At 42.4% G+C, this 16,460-nt stretch overlaps 1 protein-coding gene across 3 annotated transcripts in view; it reads right to left on the bottom strand.

Annotated features, from left to right (window-relative positions):
* The window catches only part of GRID1 (glutamate ionotropic receptor delta type subunit 1), an 876,503-nt gene that overhangs the window by 87,587 nt on the left and 772,456 nt on the right, over positions 1–16,460 (bottom strand). For all 3 annotated transcript variants that reach the window (XM_038744273.1, XM_038744274.1, XM_038744276.1), the window contains exons 9-12: positions 10,068–10,169; positions 8,722–8,919; positions 5,860–6,184; positions 4,335–4,473 (exon numbers count right to left, since the gene is read on the bottom strand). In XM_038744273.1, coding sequence (XP_038600201.1) covers positions 4,335–4,473; positions 5,860–6,184; positions 8,722–8,919; positions 10,068–10,169 — 764 coding nt within the window. The remainder of the gene's footprint in view (positions 1–4,334; positions 4,474–5,859; positions 6,185–8,721; positions 8,920–10,067; positions 10,170–16,460) is intronic.

The raw sequence follows: 16,460 nt of genomic DNA on the forward strand, positions 1-16,460 counted from the left end.
GCAGACCTGGCCTGTGAGTCAGCCATCGTCATCAGACTAGACTGGGGACAGCCTTGCCCTTTCTATATCCTCAGATTTCATAAACTGATCACTCTCCACAGTGCAGCTGCCATTTGTACTCCTGCACGATGATCCAGAATGCCACAGCTGTGGAGCATAGTTGACTTCACATTGCTAGGAGTTTGGTAGATTACGCATTTAGTGAAGCTTAATGATTCACATTCAAAACAATGCTAAAGGTTTTTCATTCCATGTCCTGGGGGGTTTATCAAGAGGTACTGAACAGAGAGAGGGAACAGAAACAAAAGAGGAAGCGAGGACAAAGGAGGGAAACTGTCCAACTTGTTTCTCAGCAACGGTTAAAATAATTCATGAGATAAGTCTCGATGCAGTGGATGGCCAGTCGGTGTGCCAAGAGTTTCATAGTTTTATTTATCAAGTAAACTGGGATTTCCAAGTTGCAGGTCCCTTGCAGAGTTGGGACTATCTTAAAGTCTAAGTTGTTAGACACTGTATCTCAATTTCTCCTCCATTCCTCTCCTATCACCAACCCTTCTGTCTTTCTCCCTCCAGATGCTCTCTCATGTGGATTCCCTTTGTTTCCTGCTTCCTGGATTCTTCTCTTCTACATGGGACTCGGACCTTTGGGATCTGAAGCCCTGTCCCTCAACCCAAAGGCTAGGAGTTTCTCTGTCCCATCTAAGCAGACTTGTCCCCTTGGCTCTGTTGCTAATTTTAACTGACTGCATCAGGGATCCAATTCATTGTTATGTTATTAATTGTGGTATTTATTAAGCAATTAACTGTGTCAGGCATTTTGCTAAGCATTGTGGAAAATATAAACTAATCAGATGGGAAGGAGGAGACTAGTGGAAAGAGCACAGGCCTTGGATTCAGAGGACCTAGATTTTAACCCTGATGTTTCATTCATTCATTCAATGGTATTTATTGAGCATTACCTGTGTGCAGAGTACTGTACTAAGTGCTTGGAAAGTGCAATACAGCAACAAAGAGATACAATCCCTGCCCACAAAGGGCTCACAGTCTAGTGGGGACTCTGCCACTTGCTTGTTGTGTGACCCTGAGCAAGTCACCTTACTACTAAGTCAGTTCCTCATCTAAAAAGTGGGGATTAAACTTTGATTGTGAGCCTCATGTGGAATAGGGACTGTGTCTTACTTAGCACATAGTAAGCACTTAAACACCACAATTATTATTGTTAGACACAGTCCCTAACCCATACAGAGTTCACATGGCTCGTCCTGTGTTGAAGTTTTAGCTGCAAAATTTCATCTTTCTCAGTGCTTAGCACAGTGTTCCATGCATAGTAACTACTCAGTAAATGCTATTCCTATTACTACATGTGTGGTTGGCCTTAGGGAAGGTGATGGCTTGGAGCAGCTATTGGTTACATTGGACAATATAGCTTTCGGCAAAGGATTTATCACTCTAAGACATTTTGTTCCAATCAGATTCTAATTGGGCATTTAAAGCATTTTGACCTGAACTATTCATTCATTCATTCAATCATATTTATTGAGTGCTTAGTGTGCGCAGAGCACTGTACTAAGTGCTTGGGAAGTACAAGTTGGCAACATATACAGATGGTCCCTACCCAACAACGGGCTCACAGTCTAGAAGGGGGAGACAGACAACAAAACAAAACATGTGGACGGGTGTCAAGTCATCATAATAAACAGAAATAAAGCTAGATGCACATCATTAACAAAATAAATAGAATAGTAAATATGTATAAGTAAAATAAATAGAGTAATAAATCTGTACAAACACATATACAGGTGCTGTGGAGAGGGGAAGGAGGTAGGGTGGGGGGGATGGGGAGGAGGAGAGGAAAAAGGGGGCTCAGTCTGGGAAGGCCTCCTGGAAGAGGTGAGTTCTCAGTAGGGCTTTGAAGGGAGGAAGAGAGCTAGCTTAGTGGATGTACAGAGCGAGGGCATTCCAGGCCAGGGGGAGGACATGGGCCAGGGGTCGACGGTGGGACAGGTGAGAACGAGGTACAGTGAGGTACTATCAGATCTGTGCTCAAATATACCCTAGTATACACTGAGTTACAGCTGTCAAAGCCCTTCAACTGTCTTTATCCTATTTCAATCCACTACTCGCTCTTTCCAATGTTACTGGATTTTATTCATTGCAAAACACTTTTTTGAAGATGAGTAAAATATCAATCTATCACTAAGGAAAGAAGATGAATGTGAATATTAAAGCCTGAAAACAAACTCTGTTGTTCATTTTAGTCTGAGAAAGTGGTTGTTTTCCATTTTTCCAAAATTTAAGAGGCTTTGCAGTGACTTTTAATCCAATTTAGGCTATCATGAAATAACAAACATTTCTGCTGCTATGAATAGGAAGACTACAAGGAAAGCATTTTCTTTGCCTATAAAACTAGGTTAACTAATTACAGCACCATTGGAAGGAAACCATTTGCCTTTGCTTTCTACTGCTGAAACTGTCAACATACCAAACTTAGTGATTCAGTTCACAAGCCTGGAAAAAAAAAAGAGCCCAGTTAAGTTGTTAGCCATTCATCTGATGGATGAAACACCCAGAACGAAAGAAAAATGAATATTTCCAACAAATGCATGATTCCTTAGAGTTGTTAAGGGGCTCAAATCATCATTTATTTGAAATAAAAATCCTGAACCACCATAATGTAAGTGAAGATGTGACTTGAATTAGTCCTTTTCTTTTACCTAAAGCAGCAAACTTTGTGTCAGGTCAAAAATGCCAACTTATGAGAGACAGTATCTTCATTAAATCAATCAATCATATTAATTGAGTGCTTATTGTATGCAGATCACTGTACTAAGCACTTGGTAGAGTACAATATAATACAGGTGGTAGCCACATACTCAGCCCACAACAAACCTATAGTTTAGAGGAGGAGCTTACAGTCTAGAGGCAAGGTTGAATCTGTCTGGATTGGGAGGAAATCGAACACTAGAATGCAATACTGAACATTGGGAAGCAACTTCGCATATTGGATAGAGCACGGGCCTGGAAGACAGAAGGTCATGAGTTCTAATTTTCTGCTGTGTGACCTTGGGCAAGTCACTTCTCTGTGTCTCAGTTCCCTCATCTGTAAAATGGGGATTGAGACTGTGAGCCCCACATGGGATAGGGACCGTGTCCAACCCGATTTGCTTGCATCCACCCCAGTGCTTAGTACAGGGCCTGACCCAAAGTAAGTGCTTAACAACTACACTAATAATAATAATAATAACAATTCTGATTCTATTTTTGATATGCTAAAATCCTAATTAGAGAAACAGGTTTGGGGGGTTGTTCTTTTTAGCATGTGGACAATTTTTCACACTTGTCACTCTTCTCCCTCTTCCTCTTCACTCTAGACTGAATGCTCACTGTGTGCAGGGGACGTGTCTGCTAACCCTATTGCATTGTACTCCCCCAAGTACTTAGTATGATGCTCTGCCCACAGTAAGTGCTCAGTGAATGCCACTGATTGACTGACGAACTTTTCTCCTTGCTATGCTAGTCAAACTTGTAGGCAAAAGCTCTCGTATTAATATTGCTGTAGGTGGTACCTGAAACTATTCCTTTTATTTTCTTATTGGTTTGGCTGCATCATTTTGTTTGCTTGTTTGGTTTTTCCCCAAGATAACCAGGCAGGAATTAGTACTAGGATAGGGCTGAAACTAAATCTGTCTGGAAGGCAGCTGTGTTGATGATAGGATTCAGGAGGGTCTGGGATGATACCAGGGGTGTATAGCTCCAAAATGATTAGGTTTGCAGAAGACATTTCCTACAAATGTTAGCTGGGGCCAAATGTCTGCTGTCCCTTATGAGGATTCTAATCTAACATAATTTCAGAAGAAAATCTCTCTCCCAAATGTCACAGTTTGAACCAACTGTAGGAAAGTGAGAGTCAAGTAATTGTTTTGTAAATTAGGGTAGGGTAGGAAAATAATCAGGATAAGTCAGGTAAAAAAGCCCCTCAACCTTCAGGGCTCTTTTAGCCAAGGTTTTTGTAGAATTATCCATAGGTATCCCCGAACAAATCCAGCTTCCATGTTAGAAAGTTAAGAATGCTGATTGTTGCAAATGAGTTAGTTGTGAAGGGTGGACACTTCCTAAAATCAGAAGGCTTGTTTCTTCTTCCCCAAAGGGCAAAATTCCCCTCTATTCCAGCCCCACAAAAGAAGTCTGCCTAATCAAATCCCCTTAAAATTTGGGAACAAAAGTAGTGAGAATTTTGGAGAACGTGGCAATTGATATGAGCCATTTCCTTGCAGAAAACAGGCAAGAAAATCTGCAATCCAAAAGTCATACTTGGGCAGAGGACATGTCCTTACCTTATAGGATTATCCATCCGGGACACCGTGAGAAAGGCAGCGAGGTTAGCCGTGTAGGATGAACACACAATCAGCGTGAAGAGCCACCAACTCCCCATCACAATTCGCATAGCAACGGAATTTGAAGATGACTCGTCTCCTAAGAGATGCACAGAAACTGATGTCTTAGATATTTTCAGCTGGATCTGCTCCAGTTTGAACAACCAGAAACATTGCCACTGGCTATTCCACTGGCACTGCTCAAATACTTAAAAGGGAGCTGACATCTTAATACCACACGGCTCTATTTTCCAGAGATGGGTGGACACCCACTGGGGAACAAAGCTACTTGAGACGTTCTCCCATAAAATGCCACTAAAATGAAAATACGTTCTTCGACAACAGGCTCAGATTGGTAGAATGGGAACAAAACTAATGTTTGGAACTTTACAAGTTGACTTCACATTTTCAGATTTTTAACCATGGCATTGACAATTTGTATTTCTGAACTTGTGTAAATATCGGATTACCACATAGACTCTGGTTTGTGTGGTTTTGGGTTTTTTTTTTGGACTTTTCAAGCATGATAGCATTTTATGCATGTAATGCTTTATTAAGTCAATCTGGGCTTGATTATTCTTAGGTTTTTCTCAAACTATTTTGCTTGACTTTTAGTCAAATGCCACCGCTAGGAGGTCAATTACTTCACCTGGGTCCCTGAGGAGGCAGTTTAAGAAAGGTTTTCACAGCATTTTTCTTTTCTATAACCCACTGAGTCTCAACCTTGACCAGGCAAGGGGCCAGGTTTTACATTAGCAGCATGGCAAATTGTTATTTCCAGCCAAGGTTTTGTGAGTCTACAACCCACCACGTGCCATGAAAAGACTCTCCAAATGCATGAGCACAACCTGCAACATCTCCAGAATGTTAGATCTACCTTTTATATCATTTCAAAATATCTTTACTTATAATAATAATAATAATAATGATAATAATAATAGTGGTATATGTTAAGTGCTTACTATGTGCCAAGCACTGTTCTAAGTGTGAGGTCCATACAAGTTAATCAGGTCATCCCATGTGGGAATCACAGACTTAATCCTCATTTTACAGATGAGGTAACTGAGGCACAGAGAAGTTAAGTGGCTTGCCCAAGGTCACACAGCAGACAAGTGGTGGAATCGCTATTAGAACCCTCATTCTCTGACTCCCAAGATAGTGCTCTTGCTATTTGAACCAAAAATTAAGAAAAGGTTTTCCCAGAAGGAAAGGTTTTCAAATAATATCGGGGCAGGGGGCAGAGGGCAAACTCAGGAGGCAGAGTAGGAAAAACAAACACCAAACGTCTATAGGGGAAACTATCATGGTTTTCCCTATTTGCAGTATTTTGCATTTTATTCTGCTTATTCAGAACATAGCATGTTCTGAGATGGGGAGCAGATAGTCCTTCAGATTTTTTTTGAAGTTTCTAGAATGAAACTGCTAAGAGTGGAGAAGCTAAAACGAACTCAGTTTGTGGCATTGATCAAGATCCCCTGAAAAGTACCTTGCTGGACAAAGGCTCCATACACAATCCATATGGCGCTGTGAAGCGTGGAGGATGCAGATGGGTTGGGCTGGGAAGAATTCTGGGCTCTGACCGCCTGGATCCGGTTTAACACAAATATCAAGACACCAACCACGGGAATAGCAGCTGCGATGCAGGCCCAGACGGCAAAATCAAAGGGAGCAAAGAGAGAGAAGATGTTGATTTTCTCCTCTGGCTTCTTGATGAGAATTCCCACCGAATAGTCCATGTACCGCTTGCTAAAATCCACCACACTTTCACGTTCAGGAGTTATAGTGATAGCCGAGATGGCCATGTCTGCTCTCTGAAAGGAATATAAAAGCCAAGAGGTTAGAGTTCTACATGCAGATTGGAGTCATGTGAGCTGAAAGTCCAGACAAGTTCCTCAGCTCCTATTACATTGGTGGAGAATGTAGGCCTAGGTTAACCAGATCAAAGTATCAGAAGGAAAATTTGGCCATAGTGGGCAACTAACTGCCAACTATTTCTTCCTGAAGGATAACTTTCTGCCATGGTCCTCTCCTTAGGTCTTAGCGCCAGTGGTAACTGTTAAAGTCAGGGTAGTGAGCAGTAGAACGAGGTGAGGCAACAGGCCAGGCTCCAACTGGAGCCATCACCAGTGAGTCTGTGCTGTTAGTGCTGGGAACTGGGAACCACCAACTTCAGGGAAGAAGTGGAACCAGGTGGAAGATGGTTCCTGCAGTCCTACAGCCTGGGGAGGCAGAGGAAGAAGAAGTTGATGAGAATGCCCAAAGGAAGCAAGGGAATCTCATTACTGATGAGAATACACGCCTAAGGTCAGCCAATTCCTGGTTTAGAAAATACTTCACTAGTGCCCCATGGATCTTCACTAATCGAATTCCAGCCTTGAATCTCTTCTTCTGGGAGAAAAACCTACAATTTATAGCTCTGCATCTAAATTGAATTGTGTCAACGCTCTTTTAGAATGGAAATAATCACCACTCGGCCCAAAATTTCCCCAAATTCTCCTTTCGAGAACGGCTTAATTTTAGTTGGCTGCCCTTTGCAAGATAAAACGCTTTGAAAGACTTGATTTGAATTTTTAATTCAAGTTGCCTAAGGAAAGAGGAGAAAATACATTTTTGCAGGAAAGGAGAAACTGCTGATAGATATGTAATTCTGAACCACTCCAAATTACAAGAAGAGCTACTATACCTGTCTGGATATCAGAACAGAGCCTCCAGTCAAAACTCTCAGCCACATTCAAAGGCAAGTTATTCACTGAAGAGAATAAAACTTCCAGACAAGATGGGAAAAGTTTGATGCCCTTTGGTTTTAAGCAGCAATTCTTGAAAGATCTGCATCTGAACTTTTGAGATATCACAGACCTTAGACCCAGACTCCACTGTTTAGAATACAGAATCCTAGATCAGGGTTCTCCCATTGCCTCTGGCTGAACCAAACCCAGAAAAATTATGAGGCTACCCCTGCCAGGGCTACATCTTAGACATCCAGTGTTAGAGTGGTTTGATCCAGTTCTAACAATAAGTGAAGTCTTATTTGTTAAGTGCTTACTTTGTTCCAAGTACTGTTGTCAACACTGGGAGAGATAGAAAATGATCAGATAGGACCCAGAACCTATCATCCATGGGGCTCATGGGAAGTAGGGGGAGAACAAGTATTGAATCCCATTTTACTGATGAGGAAACTGTTCAAGGTCCCATAACAAGCAAATAGTGGAACCAGGATTATAACCTAGGTCTCCTTGCTCTTTCCACAGGGCCATATGGAGATGCTAGGTTCTTTTCTGAACCAAATGGATGAAAGTTTATAGAACTACGAACTAAACCTCCCCAGATGTATATTCTCCACTTTTATAGATACCTGACCTGTCACATTCTATCTCTATTAGTTCTGACTCAAGCCAACCCAGAGGTTGCCAAACAACTTTTTATTTGCACGAGAAGCAGTAGGAGTTTTCCAGCTGGACAAAGACAACTAGCTCCTCTGAAAGTTACAGTAGTAATCCTATCCCCCGGCCTTTCTACCTGAGCCTTCCCCAAATTGCATTCATATCTCCGTCTTCCAGACTCCTGGATCCACACTTTCAGGATTTCCTTTCTTCAGTGGCCTCCTTCTGACTCACATTTTCTTCTTTACAACTTTTTCTTTGAGAATCAGCAAGGTTTTCTTGGAAAGAATTTTAAAAGCAACTCCAAGAGAATTTAAAACATCTTTCTGCCAAGGCACAATAGCCTGCAATCCATGACAAAATGGGACAAAGTTTTCCAAAAAGCACCCTAATGTAGGTGATGGGATGGAGTCATTGTGTATAGCCATTATTACATGGAGCAAACTACTACCCAGCCTCATTTCTTGGAGACAAAGTTGATTTCCCACTATAATGGACCAGCTCCTCCAGTGACCTTTAATGCCTGAAGGGCCACTGTGTGCTTTTGAGGCCCACTAATTTCTTCAGATCCCAGGAACAGCTTTTAGCAAAATATTCCTCCAGTACATTAACTTATCCCCTGGACTTTCAGAGTCCCAAGAGTCCCAGTGTACTCCAAGAGAGCAGTTGACTGACTCATCTGCACCTAATTCAAAGACGTCATTTGTGGGAGGCCATTGCTACTTAAAGAATGCTTTTAATGGTGCTTTTTTTTTATCTCTATAGTTCTTTAATTAACAGAATTTAAACTACCACTGTACTCTTCCAGCTCCTAAAGGATGCATCTGGTGAGTCATTTCCAAGCCTCCTCTGAAAACCAACTATGATTAAAGAGGAACAAGTGATATCAGGTGAGTGACTTCATTAGAAGCAACATTCTTGACCTCATTAAGCATATTCACTCTCCACGTCCCATTGGCAGGACCTACCTTGTTGATGAGTTCTCCAATCATTCCATTCCAAGATGTATTGTGGAGTTGGTGTCCATATTTGCCATCAGGAGCTTGATAGATCTCATATTTGAAACCCAGTGTTTTGGATAGTGCATCCAGGACATCAATGGAGAATCCCTTGTAACGTTTGGGCTGCCCAAGAATGTTCTCTGCCACCATCACAAAAGGTTCTTCCTGAGAACAAAACAAGAGCTACCTGACATTAAAGCAACTTTTGTTCTCTTGAGGATTTTTCAAATTAGGGCCAGCAATGATAATGCCAGTATATTTACCGGAAATCAGAAAACTACAGTTCTGACTCCTGCCATTTTTTATGATAATAATAATGGTAGCTTTTGTTAAGCACTTACTATGTGCCAAGCACTGTTCTAAACGCTGGGGGAGATACAAGGTAATCAGGTTGTCCCATGTGGGGCTCATAGTCTTAATCCCCATTTTACAGATGAGGTAAAGGAGGCACAGAGAAGTTAAGTGACTTGCCCAAAGTCACACAGCTGACAAGTGGTGGAGCCTGGATTAGAACCCATGACCTCTGACTCCCAAGCCCATGCTCTTTCCACTGAGCCATGCTATTTCTTGAAAAAATATTTTGAAATTATATGAATTATAAGTATTTGAAACAATTATGAAAAAATAATTTGAATTTTCTGGTGCTTGGCCTGTTATGCAAGGATCTCAACCCATTTTTCAACCAATTTGTATATATCTAATATTGCTGCATATCAGGCAGTTTCCATGAAGACTCCTTACTGAATTCTAATAATGATGATAATAATAATAATGATGATAATAATAACATTTATTAAGCATTTACTATGGGCTAAGCACTCTGCTAGACACCAGGACAGATATAAGATAGACAAAGTCCTTGTCAATCAGTCAATAGTATTTATAGAGCGCTACTGTGTGCAGAGCAACGTACTAAGCACATGGGAAAGTACAATACGACAGAAGTGGAGATATTGCCCAGACATTTCCTTTGGTCAGGTGGAGAGGTAATTTCACTTCTATGACTAAATGCAATATATGTAGCACTTCAGGGAAAGGGAGTTTGCAATTTAGGCATATTACAGTGCCTTCGAAGAGTTACCTCCACCCTCACCCTCCAAAACAAGCACCCCAATTTAGCCCATCTTTCTTCCCCATATCCTTTCCATTTCTCCCACAAGAGTTGTGGTCAGAGGGGCCCAGGTCAAACTTTCGCGGTGGTCTATCTGGAGAGGGACTGTACACCTAACTTAGCAGCAGCCCTGACTAACACAAAAGTTCTGGGACACAGGGGTCTTGAGCATTTGGTTTCCCAAACTCGAACGTGATCCTACCAAGACAGTCACCACTTTCAGGGTCAGTCCTTGTAAATCACTGCCCGTATGTCTCTCCTGCAGGCTGCCGTTCAGTCCTTTCTCAGAATCCCACGTTGCCAGCTGCAGAGGAGAAAACAGCAGGGGTGTGAAGTCTGAAGCATGCACAGAGTCACCCAGTTCACTTTCATATTTGTTTTGATGGAATCTCTGGAAATCCAAGTATAGGCTGGCAGCCTGTGGATGAGGACTCAGGCTGGACACTGTGGGTGAGGGGCTGGAAGTCACTGGATTTCTCCTTGGGCCTGGAATCATATTGCGGAAGAGCTAAACTAGCAGAATGAATGTAAGCAGAGAAAAACATTTTCCCCAACAGCTCTGCTTGCTCTTCGGCAACTAGTCACACCTCTGAAATGAAATCACATGGTCATGATTTCCCTCCCATGCAAAAGTTTGCCCTGTGGAGTGCATGATCTTCTGCTCAAAACCAGCCCTGGCCCTTTACCACCACCTCTCTGACCTGATCTTGCCCGTTTCCAGAGTATTTCATCTTCCCCATTGTCCCAGAACCTCCCAATGATCACCTAAAGTCCCACGATGAAGGGCAAACATGTGCAGAGATGCCAAATTCACCTTTTTGGAATCTCTGATTGTCATTTGATGTTTTTGCAAGACCCCTCCACAATGAGCTTGGTGTTGTACTGAAGCACATCAGTAGAAATGTCTATTCTTTGGTGGGTTAGAACCCACAGTATCTGATTGTGGGGTGGTCTTAATTCCCCAATATATGCCTCTCCCGTTCCCAATTGGTGTTTTGCAGACCTTGTTCTCCTGACCCTTCCCATGAGGAGGGGCCTTACCTCCCTTTCCTATCTCCAGAGAAAGTCCTTACATAATTCTAGAGACACATTTTGGGTAACAGGGCCTGCCATCTTGGGGTTCCCGCGTACCATTTCATAAAGCCCGTGGAGTCCTTCCTTTACAAAATGTACAGCTCAAACTCACACATCCAGTTAAATTCTTCCAAATGTAAAAAAGCATAATGTTTTCCCTAAATATGTTTAAATCCCAAACAAGACAATTACCTCATTCCCAAGTTATCACCATTTAAACTTATTTTTCAAAGGTATGCATTAAGTGCTTACTCTGTGTCAATCACTGCTCTAAGTTCATTCAATCATTCAATCGTATTTATTGAGCACTTACTGTGTGCAGAACACTGTATTAAGTGCTTGGCACTGTACTAAGATACACGTTTAACAGGTTAGATATGGTCCCTGTTTTACGCAGGGCTCACAGTTTAAATTGGAAGGAGGATTTAATCAGCATTTTACAAAAGAGGTAACTGAGGCACAGAGATAATAATAATAATGTTATTTGTTAAGCCCCTACTTTGTGCCAGGCACCGTAGTGGATACAAACTCAAGTTGGACACAGTCCCTGCCCCATGTGGGGCTCACAGTCTCAATCCCCAATTTACAGATGAGGTAACTGAGGCACAGAGAAGTGAAATGATTTGCCTAAGGTCACACAGCAGATAAGTGGTGTAATAAGAAAAATAATGATGGCATTTATTAAGCACTTACTATGTGCAAAGCACTGTTCTAAGCTCTGGGGAGGTTACAAGGTGATCAGGTTGTCCCATGGGGGGGCTCACAGTCTTAATCCCCATTTTACAGATGAGGTAACTGAGGCCCAGAGAAGTTAAGTGACTTGCCCAAAGTCACACAGCTGACAATTGGCAGAGCTGGAATTAGAATCCATGACCTTCTGACTCCAAGGTCTGTGCTCTATCCACTACACTATGCTGCTTCTCTGATGTTAAAAGACTGGTCCGAGGTCACACAGCGAGCAATTGGCAGAGCTGGGATTAGAACCCAGGCCCTCTGACTCCCAGGACCATATTCTTTCCACCAGGCCATATTGCGTTGATTAAAACATTGTACAATAGTGGGTAATTCTTCCAAGTTTCTTTAAATGGGTACTCCCAAACTCTAAGGTGGGGCATCCTTACACTGCAGCCAGTATACTGCTAGGTTTTATCCATAGATGGTACTTCTAATTGCCTTATTGCTGAATAGAAGATGCTGAAATACCTTGTATTGAGTGGCAAGGTATTTTCAGACAAGATGATTCTTTGGGGAGACAGCCTCAAGAAAACCACTGGATATTTTTCATCTGATTCCCTCAGACACTGTTAGGAAATTGCCCTCATTAAACTAGAACCAAATCTGTTAAGGAAATTTTACCTAGGAGTGAGAAATAAGGAGAATCCAAGGCCTAGTTCGTGTAAGCCTCATCAATTCTTCAATAAGAGATAATGAATGGACTCTATGTAGTCCACCAATAGGGGAAGGAGATGGCGCTTAGAGCGGTGATCTTTGTATATGTCATTTATGTTCTGGATCAAAAACTTTCTGGGAAGAATCCATTTTAAAGCCAAATCCCTCTGCCTAGAAACTCATCATCTAAGATGGCTGTGATGAGCTTTTAAATGTATAACTGTATTGCAACAGAGCTGACCCTAACCTCCTTGATTTCTCTGTTGCTTTTGACACCAGGGACCACATTATCCTCCTTATATCAGGCCTCAGTTTTGCCCACACTATTCTTCTCTGGTTCTTCTCTTACCTCATTCTCTCTCAGTTTCATTCAGCTTCGAGTCTCTCCACCACTTGGCTCCACCTTATCTATCTGCTCTCTTCTCCTGCTATTCCTCAGCTTATTCTCTTGGTTCCTACCAAGCCAACCTTCTAGCCATATCTCACTCTCAACTTTCCCACCTCCATCCTCTTGCTCACCTGTTGTTTCAGCTTGGAACTTCTTCGCTCTCCTCATCAGACAAACCTCAGATTTTTCTACATTCAAATGCCTCCTTAAGCCCTACCTCCTCCAATAAACTTTCCTTGATTAATTTTGCAGCACCGTGAGCTATGACATCCCTTCAGCCAACTCTTGTGCTTAAAACCTTATTCATATAGTTCTGCCCACTTTATGCACGCAATAAAGCTATCCCTGAATGAACTTACTTATACCCTCCTTTGCAGTTAAATATGTGTCTGCTTTCTTTAATTTTTCTTGACCTCTCTAGTTGTATATATCAGGAAGCAAGCTTTTTGTGGACAGGGAAAGTGTTAATTTGTGATTCTGGGAAGCAGTGAGAATAAGCTGAGGAATAGCAGGAGAAGAAGCAGATAGATAAGGTGGAGCCGAGTGGTAGAGAGACTTGAAGTTGAATGAAACTGAGAGAATGAGGCAAGAGGAGAACTAGAAAAGAACAGTGTGGGCCAAACTAGTGGAAAAAGCATAGGCCTGGGACTCAGAGGACCTGGGTTCTAATTCCAGCTCTGCCAGTTGCATAACCTTGGGCAAGTCACTTAACCTCTCTGTGCCTCAGTTTCCTCAACTGTACAACGGGGATTCAAAACCTGTTCTCCCTCTTAGACTGTGAGCTCCATGTGGGGCAGGGACTGTGTCCGACCTGTTTAACATGTATCTTACCCTAGCACTTAAAACACTGCTTGACCCATAGTGAGTGGTTATCGTAAAATGAAAATAAATAAAATAAGCTCTGTAGTTCTCAAGTGCCTGGTACAGTGGTGAAATTGGTGGAAGAAGCAGAGGTGATTAGATGGAAAGGGCTGTCTCTCCAGTTTCCAGGAAAAAGGAAGGCTTACCCACACATTCCAGAGTTAAGCCCAGTCTGAGTACTCAGAAATTTAGATCTCCACCCAATTGGCTTATACAGACAGAAATAGTAGCAGCAGAGAAACGTGAATTCTCTAACCATATTAGGGGGGTAAACCTAACCACATTCCAAATGCCTGTCCCCAACCTGAATGTCGTGGAGGCCTAATAGAACTATTGACAGCTTAATATTGATGAATTTCTGAACTAGAGCTGAGCAAGGTATCAATGCAAAGATTCAAGCAAGGCAACCCATGCCAAAATCCAGGCAGTAGTCAAAATGGCCTGTGAATTGTTGCACACTGTAAGGGCAGGGAGAGCAGCAAAAACCAAGGCAGAAGTTTGCCACAATAATACCAAGGCATGTCTGCACCTAGAATATCATGTGTGGTGGCTACCACCTCTCAGAAAGAACATAAAAGGGCTGGAGAATGCACAAAGATGTATGATCAGGATGATCAGGGAGAAAGAGAAGCTGTTTTATCAGGACAGATTGAAAGAAAGGACTCTTCAATCTGGTAAAATGCAGGATGAGTGTGGACATGATTGTAGTTTACAGAATGATGAAGTAGGTGAACAAGAGGAACATAAAATTAGTTTTCCCAAATCTCACTCAATTAGCAAGTGGTAAGCATATGGTATTTGCAAGGAGAAACTGGAACCATCAGCAATCTCCAGTGGGGTTTGAATACATTTATAAACTTTGGTCATGCTGGGGTTTTTTTTGTGTATGCAATGGCATTTGTTAAGCACTTACTATGTGCCAGGCACTGTACTAAGCAGTGGGGTAGGTACAATATAATCCAGGTTGGACACAGTCCCTGCCCACATAGGGCTCACAATCTTAATCCCCATTTTACACATGAGGTAACTGAGGCACAAAGAAGTGACTTGCCCAAGGACACACAGCTGACAAGTGGCAGAGCTGGAATTAAAACCCAGGTCTTCTCTGACTCTCAGGCCAGTGCTCCTAGGCCCTAGCTCTTCCCACTAGGTTATGTTGCTTCTGGAGGGAAAATTAAACATGAAGAGGGGAGAGATAGGGATTTAGGGTGGTTCTTCCCTAAGAATGTTGACGGGACCAAGAAGACAAGTAGTGCAGGGTTCTTCCACAAATCCTATATCTTTAAAAATGATTAGCATATTTACCAAATCAATGGTGTTTACTGAGCATTTACTGTGTGTAGAGCACTCTACTAAGCATTTATTAAATGCTTACTACATGTCAAAGCACTTTGCTAAGCACTGAGTAGGTACAAAACAATCAGACTGGAGATTAGGGAGGGGACATATCACCCCCATTTAACACAGGAGGAAACTGACCTATATAGACATTAAGAGACCTGCCCAGGATCCCACAGCAGGGAAGTGACAGAGCTGGGATTACCTCCAAATGTCTTGTCTCCCTGTCCTATGGTCTTCCTACTAAGTCATACTGTCCTGGTCTGCTGCTGGAATCTCCACTGTCATCCAGCAGTGACATTATTTCTAGTTTTCTAAGGGAAGGGAGACCTATGAAGTTCAAGTTCATGGAGTTCAAGTCAGGAAAGGTCTGGTTTACTAGAATAGTGCAGGGTTAGGTGGGCTTCCTTAGTGTCACTGTCAGTCCCCGAAGTGAGTCTTTCAGACTGTAAGAGATGCAGTTTCAGGAAGGGTGGCTCAGGGTATCCTTGGGATCTTAGCTCTGCATCTCCCTGTGCTTGACCTGAAGCAATGTCTAATCTGGACTTGATTCGGTTGGGGGGAGGGAAATGGAATGAAAAGGATATTTTTAAATGGTATTTACTAAGCATTTACTATGTGTCAAGAAGTGCTGGGATAGATATATCAAGTTGGAAACAGTCCCTCTCCCACACGGGGCTTACAGTCTAAGCTGGAGGGTAGATGATAATAACAATATAATAATAATAATGATGGTGTTTGTTAAGTGCTTACTCTGTGCCAAGCACTGTTCTAAGCGCTGGGGTAGATACAAGGTTATCAGGTTGTCCCATGTGGGGCTCACAGTCTTAGTCCCCATTTTTCAGATGAGGTAACTGAGGCACAGAGAAGTTAGGTGACTTGCCCAAAATCACACCGCTGACAAGGGACAGAGCTGGGATTCGAACCCACGATCTCTGACTCCCAAGCCTGTGCACTCTTTCCACTAAGCCACGCTGCTTCTCAGTAAAACAGAGACTCAAAATAGAGAAGCTAAGCTGTTTCTAAAATAGAGGCTCTTACCTCTATTTTACAGATGAGGTAACAGAGGCAACAGAGAAGTTAAGTGACTTGTCCCAGATCACACAGAAAACACTTGGCAAGGTCAGGATTAGAACCCAGGTCCTCTGACTCCCAGGCCCATGCTTTCTCTCCATGCTACTTCCCAGCCAAGGACAGGTTGTCAAAGATTAGCCTGGCCCAGCCTTCTGTTTAATAATAATAATAATAACGTTTATTAAGTGCTTACTATGTGCAACGCACTGTTCTAAGTGGTGGGGAGGATACAAGATGATCAGGTTGTCCCATGTGGGGCTCATAGTCTTAATCCCCATTTTACAGATGAGGTAACTGAGGCACAGAGAATCAATCAATCATATTTATTGAGCACTTACTGTGTGCAGAGCACTGTACTAAGCCCTTGGGAAGTACAAGTTGGCAACACATAGAGACAGTCCCTACCCAACAGTGGGCTCACAGTCTAAAAAGTTAAATGACTTGCCCAAAGTCATACAGCTGACAAGCAGC

The sequence above is a fragment of the Tachyglossus aculeatus genome, chromosome 3 (assembly GCF_015852505.1).
Source record: "Tachyglossus aculeatus isolate mTacAcu1 chromosome 3, mTacAcu1.pri, whole genome shotgun sequence".
In the NCBI taxonomy this organism is placed as follows: Eukaryota; Metazoa; Chordata; class Mammalia; order Monotremata; family Tachyglossidae; genus Tachyglossus; species Tachyglossus aculeatus.